An 18,384-nucleotide genomic window follows, 5' to 3' on the forward strand; every position below is an offset into this window, starting at 1 on the left:
TTCAAAAATATATATTTTTTGCTTTAAAAAAGTATTTTTGAGTTGCCAAACTTCTTTTTTTAGTAAGCGATTTTTGCATTTTTAAACTTTTTTGCTACATTTTTGTTTTTTTTTAAAACCTTTTTTCTTTGCTTTCAAAAAGTATTTTATTTTTTGCTCTCAAAGACTCTTCTTGCTATGGCAGCACAAATGTTTTTAGATGTGTCGTCCCCATATTAAGTCTATGGTTGTCCCTCATCTCGCTTTCGCCCTCTTTTATTTTGCGTTGATGTGTTTCTGTTTGGTGACATGTTTGTTATGTTTAAAAAGTTTTTGAAAGCAAATATAAAATTTTTGTATTTTCAAATCATGATTTTTATTAACACTCTACATTTTGTTTGCCATTTCGAAATGTTTTAACTCAAACTAACTTTAGTTTTAACACGGCGGCCTCAGAATCCCTCCGTACGGTGTTCTTCCGGTCTCCACGTTGATCTCATGTGGCGTTCACGCTCTCCAGCAGACTCGTGCTCGCTGCCCATGGACGAGGGGAGTTGTGAGCGCTACACTCTGCGCTGGTACTTCAACAGTCAGGTGGGAGCGTGCAGACCCTTCATCTACAGCGGCTGTGACGGCAACAGCAACCGCTTCCTCCACCAGGAGGAGTGTGAGGCGCTCTGCCTTGGGAAAGCTGGAGGTATTCAACCACAAACCCGTTCAGGCCGAGTCTCTTCACGAACCTAACAGCTGATTTTGTGTGCAGGTCCTCGCGCGCTACAGACGGCTCGGTGATTGTGGCCGTCGGACCCCCCCCCCACAGGAGTGTTAGTCTTTACATGGAATTTATGTGATTTTGTTTATTTATTGTTTTTTTTAAACTGCTAGCCTTAACTTTGCCTTGAAAAAGGACTCCACCATCATCCTGGATTTTCCTAAGCAAATAGAATTGTTGTTTCTGTGCAAAAAAAGTTTTGTTTTCCAGCTTAACAAGAGTTTATTTTTCTGTTTTCACATTGATGTTCTCGGCTGAACGTCTGAGTTTTCTCCTCAGTTAGTTTTGTGCATCACAGCCAGGAAATAAAATATAAAAGGATAAACAGTTCAACCAAACAGGAAACAAAAACACAAAACTCTGTTTCAGCTGCTGGGATGTTTTCAGGCCATCACATTCACTTTTTCTAATTCCGTTTGAACTTGTCGGTCTAATTCTTTAACAATGAGAGATAATATTTTTTCATGGAGTTTTTTGTTCTAAAATGACATTCAAACAGATGTGGAACTCTTTTCAAAGTCCGATATTTCACATAAATGTGTCACATACATCACATCTTTAGTTCTCTCTTTAAACTCTTGAATACTTCTATTTTAAATTTAAAAAATATTTGCAAATTCCCGAGAAAAGACACTGGAAACATTATTTTATCTGTCAAAGGAATGGAGTCCAAATGTTAAACTGTTTAAAGACATTTTCATCATTCTTTTTCCTAAATGTCATTACAACTTCTGGTCACTTCACGCTGCAGAGTAATTCGGTGTAATGTGATATTTCTGATGGTATTCATGTTTACAGTTGATTGGACTGCTTTAGCTGCGTTTCCATTAACTATGAAATTGGGCAAATTGGATTTTGGATGATACATTTGTTTAATGAAAACAGTTTTGAAAAAACTCGCATTTATCGAAGACAAGTTTTTGCACTTAGAGGAGAAAATTGGTTGGGACAATTTTCTCCAAACTGAAATGGAAACACTTTTTGATTTAAATGCGATTGTTGGTAGGAAGTGTCCGCCCTGAGCGCTCACAGCGGGCGCCACGAGAGGTCCGACAGGATGACGGAATCTCATCGTAAAATGACCAACCAGGATTACCTCAGCCTGGATAAGACGCCGACGTCTCCTTTGATAGATAACTGACAGAAACTTGAATGGATCTTGTCGTGTTTTCAAACAGGAAACATGATTTTTAGCAGGCCTCTCACCTGCGACTGTCGATGGACAAAAGTGTTGCTGCACGTGCAACACTTTTGTGACGTCGCCCAAATGATCCCTTAGATTAAAACAATCCCTGTTCTGATCCATCGCCGTGTTTTTACTGACTTATCGATGAGTTTCTTGTTTTTATTCGCATAATTATGATTTAACGGAAACACTTTCATTGCACACTGTTTTTTTTTTTTTACATTTCTAGAATTTGGATAAAGTTTTGCGCATATGTGTAATGGAAACGCAGCTCGTGCTAAGATAGAAAAGTGGACAGTATTTTGGTTTATTTCCTTCAGAATAAACACATTTTTTGTGATCCAGGAAACAAGTCAGCTGTACCAAGACTTATTAACCTCATTTGTATTCAGATTTAATCACAATCTGCTTTAGTTTTGCAACTTTTACATAGAAGGACCCTCTAGCAGTGGGTTTAGGGGGTCAGCTTGCAAACGTTTTTCTACATAGAGCCTCCAAATACATTTTATTCTGGAGGATTCATGCAAAGCAGAGTTTGTTTTTCAAACAGAGGCATGAACATAAACAAATATACGTATGTATAAGCAGATTTTTCTATAACTGATTATTTTAAACTTTGCTGCTTCACTCTTTTTTGTTCAAACCACATTTTCTTTTTTTTTATTGTGCACTGTAAAAGATTTTTCCACAGACCGTAAAAGAGGAGCTCACAAATAAGCCAAATAATCTGAATACCTCCGATTTTTTTACTTTCAGTTCATCTGCAGTGAATTTGTGTTTGTGTCCAGATCTTTGATTTTTTCCATTTCCTGTAACCTCCACCAGCTCCATCCTTTACCAGCAGCAGCGTCTTAAACTGCTGAGATTTTTGAGAGCTTCTTAAAATAGAAAAAAATGTTTAATTCATACATTAAGTCCAAAATGTTATCGAAAAAAGACAGCTTAAGCCATATATGGAAAGCACTTTGGTCCCAAAAACCTGTCCAAAATAAAACTCCAAGTAAGTCGTCGTTCTAAATATACGTTTAAAGATGAAGAATCAAGCGCAATGTTCTTTGAGAGGAATCATTTTTTTCCTTTTGTCGGGTTTAGCTTTTATTCATGATTGCATGTTTATCTGCCAGTGAAAAGGTGCTATTTTTATAGGTGCTGTTTTTCTATTCCTTGTGTTGAAGGTGTGAGCTTTTGTGTTTTTCATGGTAATAAATGACATTTTAATGACACATTTCCAATAAATACAATGTCTGAACAAAAAAAGAGCTCCTTGGGTTTTGTTTGAATAGTTTTAAATGACAAAATATGTGAAAGGTGTTCACATGTGGAAGTCCTGAATGGACTCAAATCAGGATCATGATGCTTAAAGTGTATGGAGCTAAACTGGGGTCAATATTATTTGAAACCCAAATAAAACAAAGTGGGAAAAAATACCCAAATGTTCATTTTTTTTTTGTTTGTTTAAAGCTCAAAATGTCAATTTCAAAACTTCTTTTCTGTTTAAATTTTTACATTTTTAGATTTAAAAAAGAAAAAAAAGAGTTGAAAGTGAAAAAAGTTTTGAAATTAACATTTTGAGTTTTAAAACCTAAAAAAAACTGAAGCTGAAAATAATTAAATGTATTTTAGAACAACAAAAAGTTTTGGATATTTTTGGATGTTTTTTTGAATTTGTTTTATGTGGGTTTTAAATAATATTGGCTCAAATTTAGCTCCATAAAAATGAACAAAAAAGTGAATAAAAAAATTGAAATTTTTTAAATAAAATTGGAAAATTTGAACAAAAAAAAAAATAAAGCAGTTTTAAATACATATTGAAAAATTTAAGCTATTATTGAAAATTTTAAAATATAAAATTGAATATTTGAAAAAAATAATGAAAATTTTAAAACATTGTTTGTTTTTAATTCAAGCTTCAAATTTACATTTTTTCTTTGGTTTTCAAATTTTCAATATTTTTTCAAGTTTTCAATCCTATTTTTTCATGTTCATTTTTTTTTTGTTTTAAATAATTCCTTCAATTTGACATACTTTTAATTTTAAAACTGCATTCAATTTTTTTATTGTTTTTTTTCGTTCACTTTAAGCAGATCCTGATTTGACCCCAAAGTCTCGGCACTTATCACTGGAAACTCACCTCATTAACCGCCTGAAAATGAGAATCTGATAAGGTTTTAACAGTCACTGAATGATTTTCAGTGTGTGTGTGTGTGTGTGTGCGCACAGGTGTGTGACTCATCAGATGTTCTAATTTCATCAGCAGATTTTATTAATTAGATGATTTTCTGCTTGTTGGTCGTGACTCCTCCTCACCACATTTCTCCGCTCCTTGGCCTCGTCTGATTACCTGGTTCGCCGTCGTTCCGTCCTCCAGCACGCCCCTTTACCTCGGCTTCACTTTATCTCAGAGTGTATCTCCATCATCTCTCCTGAGTTTGAAGGCTCTGTCAGTCCTGGAAAAATAATGCATCAAAGATTTAACAAATAATGGGAAAGACAATACTGACGGAGGTAACGAGCGCACGAACACACGATCCGGACTCCGGCTTTGGATGGGCAGGTTGGAAAAGCGATGATTTATTCAGACGTGTTCTGTACACGCTATATCAGTCAATCAGACAGGAGTTTCTCAAGGCCGAGGCGGGCTGTGAACGACATGAAGAGAATCATAAACAGTGGAACACGAGGAGAATATGGGCACGCGGCGTGCTACGTTTGAGGAGTACCAGCTTCAACACCTTCTGCAGTCTCACTATGAGAGATTCAGAGACGTTTGAGAAAGAGTCTGCTGTCCCGTTTTCACCCAGAACAGCCTCTCTGATTTTTATTTATCGATCTTTAAACCAGAAGGTAAAAGACCAAAGATGCATATTTACAAAGTTCTCACCTCCTAAACTCTATTACTGCTAAACAAAACACTGGATGAACGGAGGGATGACTTTACCGTATTGTTCTAAGTGTGAGGTGCAAGAAGAAGAAGAAACCCAGCTAGCAAAGCCCGGAGGACCCATGTGGTTTAAAGTGGGCAGAAAATCTGGACCCCAAATGGGTGTAAGTGGGTTGACTCGCTACGCCAGGTGGACAGTGTAGTGTGCTAGCGGGACTTTGCTGTAGCGAGCTCCACTGTAGTGAACTAGCGAGCTCCGCTGTAGTGACCTAGCGAGCTCCGCTGTAGTGAACTAGCGAGCTCCGCTGTAGTGAGCTAGCGAGCTTCGCTGTAGTGACCTAGCGAGCTCCGCTGTAGTGAGCTAGCGAGCTTCGCTGTAGTGACCTAGCGAGCTCCGCTGTAGTGACCTAGCGAGCTCCGCTGTAGTGACCTAGCGAGCTTCGCTGTAGTGACCTAGCGAGCTCCGCTGTAGTGAACTAGCGAGCTCCGCTGTAGTGAACTAGCGAGCTCCGCTGTAGTGAGCTAGCGAGCTCCGCTGTAGTGAGCTAGCGAGCTCATCTGTAGCAAGCTAGTGAGCTTCACTATATCTAGCTAGTGAGCTCCAATATATCGAGCCAGTGAGCTATGCTATATCCAGCTAACGAGGTTCGCTTTATTGAGCTCCGCTGGCTGGCTAGCGTAGCGCGCTAACCCACTGAGTTTTTTTCCACTTAAGCTAATGTGGGTAAACAAAGGCGGGGCCACCACAGAATATGTGGACACACCCATTTAGGACCACATTTTCTCCATTTAAACCGTATGGGGCTCACTGGATGGGAAACCATATCAAAGTCGCTCTGAAGTGTCTTAGTTTTTGGTAGAAAAGTCTGATGTTTCAGAACAAATCTGCCAAACCCAACATAACTGAAAAATAAATAAATGAAAAGAAGAATAATAATCTTTGATGTGTGTAAGAAAATATCAAAGTTTAAGAGGAAAACAGTCGGATTATCTTCCATGTTTGTTTTGGACGACACTTCTTCTGCTGCTGCTGTCAGTATCAAATATTCAGATGCAGCGCCCTCTAGAGGAAACAACCACTGTAGCACAACCGCTGTTTACCAGTAAAATACCAAATATATGAGCCTATTATGTCTTAAAAAACATACAAATAAGTCGCTCCTAAGTATAAGTCGCCCCCTGGCAAAACTATGAAAACGCTGCAACTTATACTCTGGAAAATACGGAACTTTAAATATTTGTATTTAATCTACTAAATTTGTTAGCATTCAATTTTTGCTGAATTACAGAAAGATGTATAAACCTTTACCAAAATACTAAAACCACAAAATGTGCCGAATTTAACACTTAAAATATGAACAAATGTTAGCAGAATATGCAGACAAAGGAGCTTTTTGGTCAAATTATTTGTGAAAATGTGCTGTAATACAATTCAAATGTCATTTAAAAAATTGTTGAATATCAGAAAAAAGCTCAATTGCAGTAAGAAAGTCGTGTTAACGTCACTTTACATACTTTAGAACTCTATACTTAAGCAGAAATGTTCTGTTTCACCAGCAGAATCCTCAGAATGAAGATGCTGTTGTATTAAAAGTTCACTCAGCAAACAATAAGCTACAATAAGTTCCAGATCAGCTTTCTTTATCGGCTGGTTCCGTTTCTTTGAGTTGAACGGAGAAAACCGTCCTGAGGAATTCGCTGCATCTCACCGTGAAGAGACTGAAGCTTCTGACGAAGCCGCTCGGTCCATTTCTGGATCCGGACTCTGTTCCAGTCCAGGTTTGGATTATTTAATAATACCACCACGTCTTTAAGTCTCTTCTAAGCTTTTCAAATAGTAGCGCTGAAGGACCTGATGAACTCGTATTAGTACTCGGAGAACGTAATCCTCAGAGTCCTGCCGGTGAAGTCCAGATGGAGGTTAAAGGTTTATTAGTCTTTCTTCAGGAGCTTTGACTGAACGGGACAAAACCTACACAGAGATTAGTGCCAACTAAAAAGTTGAGTTTTGTTCTTAGTAAAAAATAATAAAAAACTTAAATGTGTGAAAAGGAATCTACAAGTACAAGTATTTCTCTAGAAAAAGTAAAAGTCTTTCCTTTATAGCTCCAAAAGAACTTAAAATGTTGTAGTAATTACTTCTGAAGGAGCGATGTGTATCAGTAAACGGAGTAAATAAATGGAATAAATGAGCACAGAAATAAAAAACAATATCAAGTTTTAAAAACTACATTAAAACAGTATAATCAATGACTACAAATCCATCGGTATCATTAACTACTCATCCCGGAGGTCTTGTGTTCGTCTCGCACTGGTTGATGTATGTAATTGGAAATGTTTGTTCTTTCTTTCCAAATCTTCCTTTATTGTGTACTAAATTGGCAGAATGTTTGTTTTGTTTTTCTTTACTTATTAATTTGTTAAAAGGAGCAGACAATGTTTTCTTCTTGTTTCCATCATGTTTGAGTTTACAGCTCAAAGTTTTATTGCATGTTTTCCTTTTATTGAATCAAAATGAAAATAATAATTAAAAAAATAATAAAATGCATTAGAGCAGAGGTGGGCAAACGTTTTGATTTCTGGCTAAATGTATTCGTGCTTCCTTGATTCCCCCATTAAACCCCATTGAGTCCATGCAGTTTGTCCTTTAGCGTCCATATTACGTTAAATCCATATTTGTGTGTTTCGGGGTTATTTTGTACAGAATAAGTCAAATCACTGAAGCAGTAATGAGTGCAGTGAGTAAAAATGATGAAATCTGTTTTTGGAATACACATAAATGTTTATAAATGATGGTATTTTGAAGAATCAGCATCTTACTGTGCCATAACCAGAGGCACTTTTCTGTCAGCAACCCCCTCAAACCTGAATCTATGAGCAGCGTAGCCGTCATGCGTCAAGAGGGTTTTTTTAGATTAAATGTGAACTGTTTAAATTTACATTTGGCTTTTATTTTAATCCACCCGGTTCCCTCAGACAGCTTTTTATAGGATAGCCTGTGTGTGTAGGTGTGTGTGTGTGTGCGCTCACCAGCACATACACACATTTCATCATGATTCTTGTGCTACAGCTTTATTTCACATGCCAAAAATAGCAGCCGTTACTGATTTCAAAAACTACAACCAGTCAGATTAACACGAGGCGCCGACACTTTCAAATGAGAAGTGTCTGTGTGTGTCGGGGGGATAATAGCGACTGCAGTTAGGACTATATAAATAGTCGAATAGTCATTACTTTATATTATGTAGAGTCAGAGTGTAGTAAAGTTGAAAGTTATAAGGAAATTCTGCTACATTTTTGGACTATTTCGGCATTTATTACGGTTTTTTAGGCTATTTTGGAGTTTAGCTGATATTTCAGCTACATGCTAGCTGTTTTGGCTAATTTAGCATTTTTGGGGTTTTTAAGCTAATTTTGAGTTTTACTAATATTTCAAAACTAGGAGATCTTTTTCCTTTTTTAATATTTCGATTTCCCCAGTTACCTCATGTGCTTTGCGGCCCCTGCTCCCCGCGGTTCCCGCCCCGCGCTCCACAGTCCGCGGTTCCCGCCCCGCGGGGGACCGCTCCCCACAGTGGCTCTCCGCCTCCCAGCGTGTGGAGCTGGCGATCTCCGATGATCTCCGTGAGTCTGTCCGGCTGCGACAGGACAAAAACGCTCATATTGGATCAGTATTTTACCCGCTGATCGGATCACTGAAAACTTCCTGTGTCCAAAGTTGAGTTCCTGATTGGCTGATGGATCGAAGCGACCTATCAAACATCAGATATTTGCATTTTGGCCGTGCCGCCTAAATCGCACCTCACCGCTCAAATCGAGGTGCTGGGAGACCTTCGCGCTGCGCCCGTCGCTCATATCGTGCTTCACTTCGCCTCATTGATTAACATTGGAGCTGGCGGCTTGTGCCGTGAGAGTCGCGTTCAGTGTGAATAAAAAGGTCCTGTATTTTTTCTCGGGTTAACAACCTTCAAACAGTCACAGAACTACAACTTTTTTCAATTGGAAAGAAAGTGAACAACGACCTTTCAAAGCCTTTATTTTTCTAATTGAGCCACTACACACATCGTCCATAGTTTAAATGTGCTCATGTAAGCATTATGTATTTTCATACTCACATCTTATCCCATAAGTGAAATATAAGCCTTTTTTCATGTCTTGTGTTATAATGACTCTTCAAGGGTATTCAAGACCTCAAAGAGACTCAGCCGTTGTGATCTGGTCAGTACCAGCTGACACAGATGAACCTGCTGAGAGCTCCAAAGTGGCTCCCCCTGCCTGTCTGAGGCCAGAATCGGTCTTTTTTGGATAAGAGGAAAGCAGAGACACATTGCAGAGCTGTTCGTTTTTCCTCTTCAGTGACCTTGACTCCTTAAAGCCCTGGGGTCCTGGTTTGGCAGGGAGCGGTGCCAGCAGAACCTCGCCAGCAGAGCAGAGTCGTCCTCGCTCTGTCACTCCTCTCACTCCCGCTCTTTTTCCTGCCACCCACTTCCCTGCACAAGTGCAAGGGCTGTTGCTATAGCGATGAAACATGCCCGAAATATGTTCAGCAAAACTTTTACTCTGTGGTCATGCTAACAATGAGGGTGAAGATGAAGCAAAAATTCACATGTATTTAAAAAAACATAAAAGATGTAACTTTAGTTGGAAATAATCAATAAGAAGAAATGAGCAAATGTCTCTTTTCAATCGGTGTTGTACGGAGGGTAAATACATAAACAGTTTATCACAGAATACAAAAGAAAACCTCAAATGGAAAGTGGAAAGTAAATTTTTTTATTTTATGTTCAGAAAGAAATTCCGGATCCAAAGAAAATTCTGTGACTTACCAACTGAAGTAGAACTGCTTCTATTCTTAAAAAGTTTCCAGCAGCTTTCAGCACTTTAGCAGCTTCATTGAAAAAGCCGATTTGAATTACAGCAGCAGAACGTTATCCAACCATGACCAATGATTTCTGAAGGCCACAATCACATTTACATTTTTTTACCTCGTCTTTTAAAGCTCAAAATCCTTTATTAAATCTCCAGAATTTCTAAAATTCAAATTTCAAAGCAAATTTGATCTTTTAATGACGTGCAATGGCAGCGTGCATCACCGCATTTATGGAGAGAAAATAGACTCGCTCTGATTTGTGCGTAAGTTAGGATCTGTGCCTGCTTATTCTTGATTTGTAACTCATATAATACGTTTTGTGCAAAAGTAAAAAAAATTACAAAATAAAAAAAAAACAATTTACGGATAAATATTAGATAAATATGCACGAATCACCTCTTATGCACACCCAACACCTCAGTTACGCACAAATCTCTGGTGAGACTCTTTTCACGAATTCATCCATGAGTGATGCGTTTACGTACTGATAGAACGCTCGCTCACCATAGTTTTCTTGTCAGCCGTTTTAAACTTTGATTGCGAATAACATCTGGTAAAACTTGACATTTTCCCACTTTCTTAAAAAGATATTACCGAGAATTAATATAAAAAGTCTAAATAAGCGTTTTAAAACACTTATCCCTTTAAAAATAAGAATATTTCCATCAGTGAAGTCTGCCTTGTGCAACACTTCAGATTTCTGTTTCCTCACAGTGAACAGAAAACATCAGGATTATTTATTGTTTTCTAGATGATTTCTCTACATGAAGGTAAGGTTTAGTCAGTTGTTTTGTGTCCAGATTCACCTTGTCAGGCCCAAGAAGGTGACAGGGGGCGGAGCCAGGTTAAAACAAAAACAAACAAAACAAGAAGTGACATCACAGGGGGAATTGGACCGACATCTCTACCATGTTCAGGAAGCTTCTGCATCTTTTCCCCTTGTGTGTGTCTTCATGGGCTGATCCCTTTCCCAGGTGAGTCAACGTGATGAACTCCTTAGATATAGTTCACTGCTGATTGAGTTGAAGTACAGATTCATTAAACTGATGTGATTGGCTGAGTTTTCTGAATATGTTTGAGTTTTCCTTTTCTTGTTTCTAACTGTTAAGTTTCTTCTATTTTTTCACTCTTACTGTGGTATCTTTGTTATGTACTTCAAGGCGAAACTCACAGACATAAATTTGATCTCCTTGTTTGTGGGTCGCTGCAGACAGAACCAGAACCAGATCCATCCAAATGCCACAAAAACAAGCAGAACTATCAACCTCACTCAAACTGCCGTAACACAAGACTTCTGAAAGTAAGAGCAAAGAAAAGTTTAAGAACCTGGAAAAAAAGCTTGAATTCAGTCATTGAAGAGAATTTAATGTCCTCACCTCTCACTATAAGTTCTGCATGGCAGCATTTGTTGGACCTACATACGTCATCATGTGATGAACTTAAAGACACATAAACAGCTTTGGGACATCGATTAAAAAAGTGAAAAATTGAGCCGCTCACTTACTTCACTCTGGTTTAACCTCACGTGTTGTATAGTGGTGCATTCACACCAAACGCGGCAGGCGCTGCACTGGCGTCAAGTCTCGATGTGTCAATATAAAGACGCGATCTTCCATGACACGAGCTTGACACGGTGTGTCCACCAATCAGAGACCCAGCTTTGGGTTTATGTTTTCAGTCTTGAAACAAACATTCAAGATGACAGCGAGGATTTTCCTCATGATCTTCCTCGCATTTATCAACCCACGGGGGCCGATGGGTCCCCAGAAATGGTTACTGTTGGACGAAGGCGGGACACACCCTGGATATAGATCGCCAGCCCGTCACAGACTGAGCTCATGGAGCTGGATGGACGGCTATGCTAGCCAGCTGCCCAGTGGATAGCTTAGCGAGCTAGTTAGCTCCGCTAATAGCTGTCACCGCTGTTTAGGCTCCAGCAGATCTGATGAAGAGCGCTGCTGTCCAGGCGCCTGACAGATCGAGCGAGGTCTTATGACCTGTTGCCCGCAGCATGCCCATAGAAAAAATGTGCACGAACATTTTCCCTGTACACCAAGCAGTCTGATTCTTCATGTGGATCGTCTACATCCTCTGTACAGGTTTGCAGATTTTTGTGTCCAGGCGTGAGGACATTTGTGACAAAGTCATGATTGTTTAACTCTTGTTTGAGGTTAAACCTCTGGTCACATTGAACCAGAGTTTATTGCTTTTATTGCGATCTGAACCCTTGAGAAGTTGACAATAAGACTTGTGCTGTTTCTTGAATTTTTGATCCCAAACGTCCTTCTCCAACAGTGATTCTCTGTCTTCCTCTGCTCTCTTTTGTCCACATGTTGCTCAGGTCTGTCCTCCAGCACGAGTCAGCTGCTTCCTTCGTAATGGGAATGATGAGCGTTGGTCTTCAGGCTCTCAGGAGAAACCTCGGGGTTTAAGCCTCATTTAGCACATGCCTGTTTTCATGCTGTCATTCAGCTTCAGCTTCTAACCGGCCTGAGTTTCCATGTTCCTGAACTCTCCAGATCACTGCCATCTCTTCCACATTCTACTGCCTCCTTCATTCTGTCTTCCGTTCAGTGATCCACTTCCCTCTCTCGACTCCAAGCAACTTTGTAGTCTGTAATTTTGCAGCTGACTTGGAGAAAAAGATTGGTGGAAATTATTAGTTGCTCTGACAGTTGGTAAAATTAAATGAGATGGAATTCTGTGAATCACTTCCTGGAATTTAAACCGACCCCACACTGTTTAACAGTTTAACCTATAACACGGAATGTTTTAAACATACATTATAATATTAATATTGTCCTAACACAACAGTTTCAGTATAAAAAGTAAAAAAAATGGTTAGAAAAAATGAAAACAATAGAAAGACATTCAAATTAAACTAATACAGTGTCACATTTTTTAAAATTTGGTTCATCCATCTTCTTGTCCGCTTCTTCCCTTTCGGGGTCGCGGGGGTGCCGGAGCCTATCCTGGCTACTGATGGGCGAAGGCGGGGTACACCCTGGACAGGTCGCCAGTCTGTCACAGGGCCGCAATCACACACACATCCACTCTCACATTCACACCTAGGGGCAATTTAGAGTCACCAATGAACCTATGAAGCATGTTTTTGGACGGTGGGAGGAAGCCGGAGTCCCCGGTGAAAACCCACGCATGCACGGGGAGAACATGCAAACTCCACACAGAAAGGTCCCAGCCGGGATTTGAACCGGGGCCTTCTCGCTGTGAGGCGAGAGCGCTAACCACTGCACCACCGTGCAGCCCGAAAATTGGTTAAATTTGCTTTTATTTTGTTCAGTTAAACTAAACGATTTATGATTATGAAACAAGTTTAAAGGATGTTTAAATTTCAATAAATAAACACATTTTTTAAATTAATATATCCATATTAGAACCTGTTGTCTCGAATTATAACAAATAAGAGTAAAACGAAAACAAATGTTGAATAAAATCTCCCCGAAAGGAACAAAACGGCAAAGAATGAAATATATATATATATAAGAGAAATAAAAAGGGAATCAGAATAAAACATATATATGTATATATATAGAGAGAGAGAGAGAGTACTAGCATGTATTAATATATTATACACATAAATATAGTTATATATATATATATATATGTATACGGTATATACATATATACACAAATACATACATACATATATTTATTATATAAACTTGCATAAATATTAAATATATACACACATATATATATTCTTCTCCACCTTATCCCCTTTCGGGGTCGCCACAGTGAAACAGCACCCACTCTTTTGCAGCAGTGACCTGGCGAAGTTTTTACGCCGGATACCCTTCTTAACGCAACCTCATAAATTTGAAGGGCACAGAGATCCAGTTAGCATCAAGAGTCCTAGGGACCCAATGTGGATGGAGATAAGTGGACACCCCAGGGATTGAACCCAGGTCTCACATACATACACACACACATACACACATATATAGATGGAAATAAAAGGTTAGTAAGAAGTCCAGTTTACTATTATAATATTACCCTTCCGTCGTCATCAATTTTAGATGTGGCAGTAAATTCACACATACTCTACAGATTTATGCATCAACATGGTACCATGATTCAAGTTTCCTGTCACTGATCTAACCTTGCAATAATGAATATCCTTGGCAGATTAGACTCAGAGATATCCTAAAGCAGTTTAATCACAGAAAGGTGTAAAGAAATGTTACATCTGTGTAGAATTTCCTGAGAGATCCTGATTAAATACTTTATGTCTCGACAAATGTATTATTACAAGCTAAAAGAAATGTGTGACATCCGTTGATTTCTTTTCTCTTCAAGCCAAATCGGGAGAGGGATTTTTGCCCAAACAGAAAGCTGAAACTCATCATACCGGTTTAGTTTAGATGATTCATCCTCCATCTCACTTGTGTTCATTTGTGAATATGAATGACTGCATTATTTGCAATCCATCATTGCAACGTTACTCCACACCCCTGGGATCATTACCTGAGCAGACGCCTTCAGTCTCGGCTTATTATCTAACCTGCTGCAATCACTGAAGCTCCCCTGAATAATTGCTCATTGATTTTCTAACTCTTAATTGGAAAGATGTGACAATACGGCGACTCAGCTTCCAAACAGTGAAAATGATGACCTTGACCTACTGGGATTGTCATGGTGTTGCTGTAGAGGGAGACTGATGGGGAGAGACAGAAGATTATATCCTACTTGTCAGTATAGTTGGATGTATGGGTGCTGTCTGAGAGGATGTATCACGTTGGATTACTGGGCTCTGGGGCTTGTCGCTCTTATTCAGCACATTTTATCTGGCAGGATTCAAGTTTTATCCCCAACCTGAATCAAACAGGAACCTAGGCTCTGAAAAATAAGAAAACACTCACGCTTGTGTCACTGTGGTACAACAAGAAATAATGCGGGAGACGAATAAGAATTGGGCTGTTGTTGCTGCTCTTCCTGTAGTGTGGTTCGGCGTGGGTAGAGGGGAGTGTGTGGATGAGGAACGGCGGGGTGGATGTCAGGGAGAGAAGAAGGGGTCAGGAAAGGAAGGTGTGGAGGCAGAGAGGCGGCTGACGTGACGGGTCAGCGTACGTCTCATCTTTCATCCGTCACACAGTCCCTTTGTGGTTCAATCAAACCAGAAATGTCTTCACTAAATTTGACAGCAGGAGCACAAGCGAATGTGTAGCCATGCAGGCACCTGCCAGACAAAAATATCATCCAGTCAAATGGAGGCCTCTCATGAAAGCCACAGAGAGAGATTTTTTTTTAAAGTCCCCCATGAATATTTTTTTATTTAAAAATAAAAAACACGTTCCCAGTAGTGTTTTAATGATGGTTATTAACCAAAATCCCACAACCTAAATGTCTTTAAAAGCCATTTTTCATGTTGATCTAAAGCCTCTGTTTCCAAAATCTCCTCTGAGGGGGCGTGGCTTTTACTGCTCCGCCCCTGATCCCCCCCTGTCGGATTATGATAGCTCTGTGTCTCACTGGCGTAAATCTTCATAAAAACGTCCATCAATTTGGGTAATGTCCAGCCGTATGGTTCTGATCCGGATGTCAGCTGGACGAGGAAGTGAAGATCTTCATGGACAGAACTTCCTCCAAAATCCTGATTCTTTCTCCTTCCAGTTCACCAAAGACTCTTTTAGCTAATTCTCCAATGTTTATTGACTGTGATCAATACATTCAATCATTGGTTTCTCAGAGTTCTTGATAAAATAATGAAAGCCAACATCAAAATCAGGGCCGGCCTTGGGCATAAGCGACCGAGGCGGCTGCTTAGGGCGCCATCTGGTGGAGGGAGGGCCAAATTGCAGCTATTTTTATTTATTTATTTTAACAGTTTAACACATCACTCATTTTCTGTAAACTTGTTAAAAAAAGGTCATAATCAAAACCGTAAATGAAATAACTCAAAAGTTTGACATGATTGAGCGTGTCTGTTCGTGCTTTAAAACTTTAAGGATGAAAAAGCAGCAAAACTTTAAGGTATAAAAAATGAAGGAAGAGGAGGAAAAACCTGACTCAAAGCAGAGGTTTGTCTGTTTTGTTTACATTCAAGTACTTTAATGGTTTTGGGGTAAATGATTTTTTTTTTCTAAGCTAGAACTTGATAGTCTAAATTTGTTCTCCGGCTCTCTTGTGTGCAGATAAAACAAATTTCACAGGCCATTAAACGTATTTGCAAGCGAACTCACAGTAGAGCAGAAAGAAAATTATAGTTTACAGCGCCTTCAAATACCAGATGAAGCTGATTGGTCGGCGCCGGCAGGTCACGCGGTGTCAATATTAGACCCACTGTGCAGGTACAGGGCCACTTCCTGGCTTCACTAATGAGGGGGTAAATCAAGCTGTCAGTCTACCCCCTCCTGAGGCAAGACACCATGAGCTCTTACAGATACCCTTCAGGGGTGGCATTTACCGCCGGTGCTCGGCTTCCTGCTCTTTAAGGCCGTGAAAGGTAACTTTGTTTACCTTCATTCATAATGCAGGACAGTAATTGTCCGGACGACGATCAGGATGGAGGTTTTTGGTTCTTCTCGCCTCCCTCTCTTTCCTTTGTCACCTTTGCTCCCTCTTCTCTCCTCCGCTTCATTGTCATTCTTGGCTGTCTCTCTCCCTCCATCTCACCCATAATCCTCTCCATCTGCTTCATACCCCTGGCTCAGCATTTGCCTCACTCAGGCCTCTGCTCAAGGTCATTTTCTCAAGCCGAAGTGGCTTCACGATGATTTTCTTTTTTCTTTAATGAGATTCCCTTTCTTCGTAATGCCATCTCTTGTATTCTGCTTTTAGGTCACACATCTGATGGTTGATTTTCTCCCCGCTTGTAGAACTTTGTCGAATCTTTTTTTTCATTTTCATTATTCTTCCTGTTGTTGTTTAAAGCTTTTTCTGCATCACTGGGTGAAAGATGAATCCCACGGATATGCTGGTGTTGCTGCATCCTCGTCGGGTTGGTTTGATCGGTCTCCATCATTTTGAGCAGGAAGTGTAGCAGAAAGGTTCACATGTATGTATATATACACACATATATATGTTCTATATTTATATATATATATATATATATATATTAGTGTNNCTATTTTTTTTTATATATATATATATATATATATATATATATATATATATATATATATATTAGTGTGTGTGTCTATTTTAGTTCTGCCATTTTTATTTGCACCATTTCTGTTTCACGACATTCAATAGTTAGAGGCCAACTGTGTCTGCTCCAGTGGTTAAGCATGTCTCTATTTCCTGAAAACATGTTAACATTTATTGAAAGAGTCTGACTGTACAAACTATGTGTAAAACATCCTCCGCTGTTTCACCCTAAACCGTACCTTAAACAGTCAAGATTAATACACAATTTTCACAACAATTCATTGTTTCTAAAGGAAAATTCGCTTTTATGGGTCCTCAAAGATCCACCCTGATAAAATGTTTTTGTTTGTTTTTTTTTAACATGTTGTTGTGACATTTTTCCCCTGACGAAGGACATATATGAAGAAAGTTAAATGGTAACCAAACCCTAAATCAACTTTTTTTGTCTGTTGACCACTATAAATGGGGTTTTAATAGTGCTGTCTGTTGGTTGTTGTCAGATTTTTGACAAATTAAAATAAACTTGTTTAATTCTTGAAAATATAGTCAAAACTGTCTATATATATATATATATATGCGTATGTATGTATACATACATATATAATACACACACACATATATTTGTATATAGAATACGCAAACACACACTCACACATATATATATGTATTTATTTATTATATGTATATACATACATACAATGTATATGCTTATGTATAGAGATGTCCCGATCCAATCACGTGGTTTGGGACTCGATCGGAATCGGACTCCTTTGTCCGATCAGGATCGGACATTTCATTTATTTTCATTATGATCAGAGCTTTATATTTCATCTTATCTTTATGGATAAATACTCCACTACAAGTCTGCATGTCACGAAAAGATCACAAAATGTCATCACCAGAGAACGCATCAGAAAACGGCAGTAGCTCAAGCATAAGGCTAACAAAACAAAAGCTAATAAAGCTAGCTAGAAAGCTAACTTCCGGGATCAATAACTCCTTTAAAAACGCTTTAAACTGACAGCAAGTGTCTCTATTGGTTTGTCATAACACAAACAACAACCTATTCCTATAAAGGTATTACAACAGAGAAATACAGTATTTTTTTCTTTTTAATGTGAAGCTCTTCATGCTGCAGACAGATGGCTAAACAGCAGCTGCTAACTGCTACATGCTAGCGCCGTGATTTAACTCCTTAGGACCCCAGCTGTCCTTTGATATGCCTGTTTTATTTATCTGACAGAGAAATAACAGTTAAGAAAATTAACTACTGTGGTAATAAAACCAAAAATGTGATGTCTTAAGAACTTAATAAAGAAGCACATAATCTTAAAAATAACTAAATAAATACAATTAATAAATTAAAACTAATAATGATATCAGCTATTCATGAACACTCATCGAATGTTATGCTAAAACAAAATTATAATTTATTTTTAAGAGTTTTAAATGAGAACAGGAATCACATTTGGTCAAAAATGTTCAATAGCTCTAAATTTCTTAAAGTCACTAAACTTTATCACATGACTAATTATCACTTATATAACAAGACAATTGTATTTTCTTTCCTAGTTTATATTTGCTCTATT

General features: G+C 38.7%; 1 protein-coding gene across 1 annotated transcript in view; it reads left to right on the plus strand.

Annotated features, from left to right (window-relative positions):
* The window catches only part of col7a1 (collagen, type VII, alpha 1), a gene marked incomplete in the record, with an annotated part of 105,683 nt that extends 102,427 nt beyond the window's left edge, over window positions 1-3,256 (plus strand). The window contains 2 exon segments of the mRNA XM_036212052.1: window positions 500-676; window positions 743-3,256. Coding sequence (XP_036067945.1) covers window positions 500-676; window positions 743-771 — 206 coding nt within the window.
* Between the last annotated feature and the right edge of the window lie 15,128 nt (window positions 3,257-18,384).

Source organism: Oryzias melastigma, linkage group LG5, assembly GCF_002922805.2.
Source record: "Oryzias melastigma strain HK-1 linkage group LG5, ASM292280v2, whole genome shotgun sequence".
In the NCBI taxonomy this organism is placed as follows: Eukaryota; Metazoa; Chordata; class Actinopteri; order Beloniformes; family Adrianichthyidae; genus Oryzias; species Oryzias melastigma.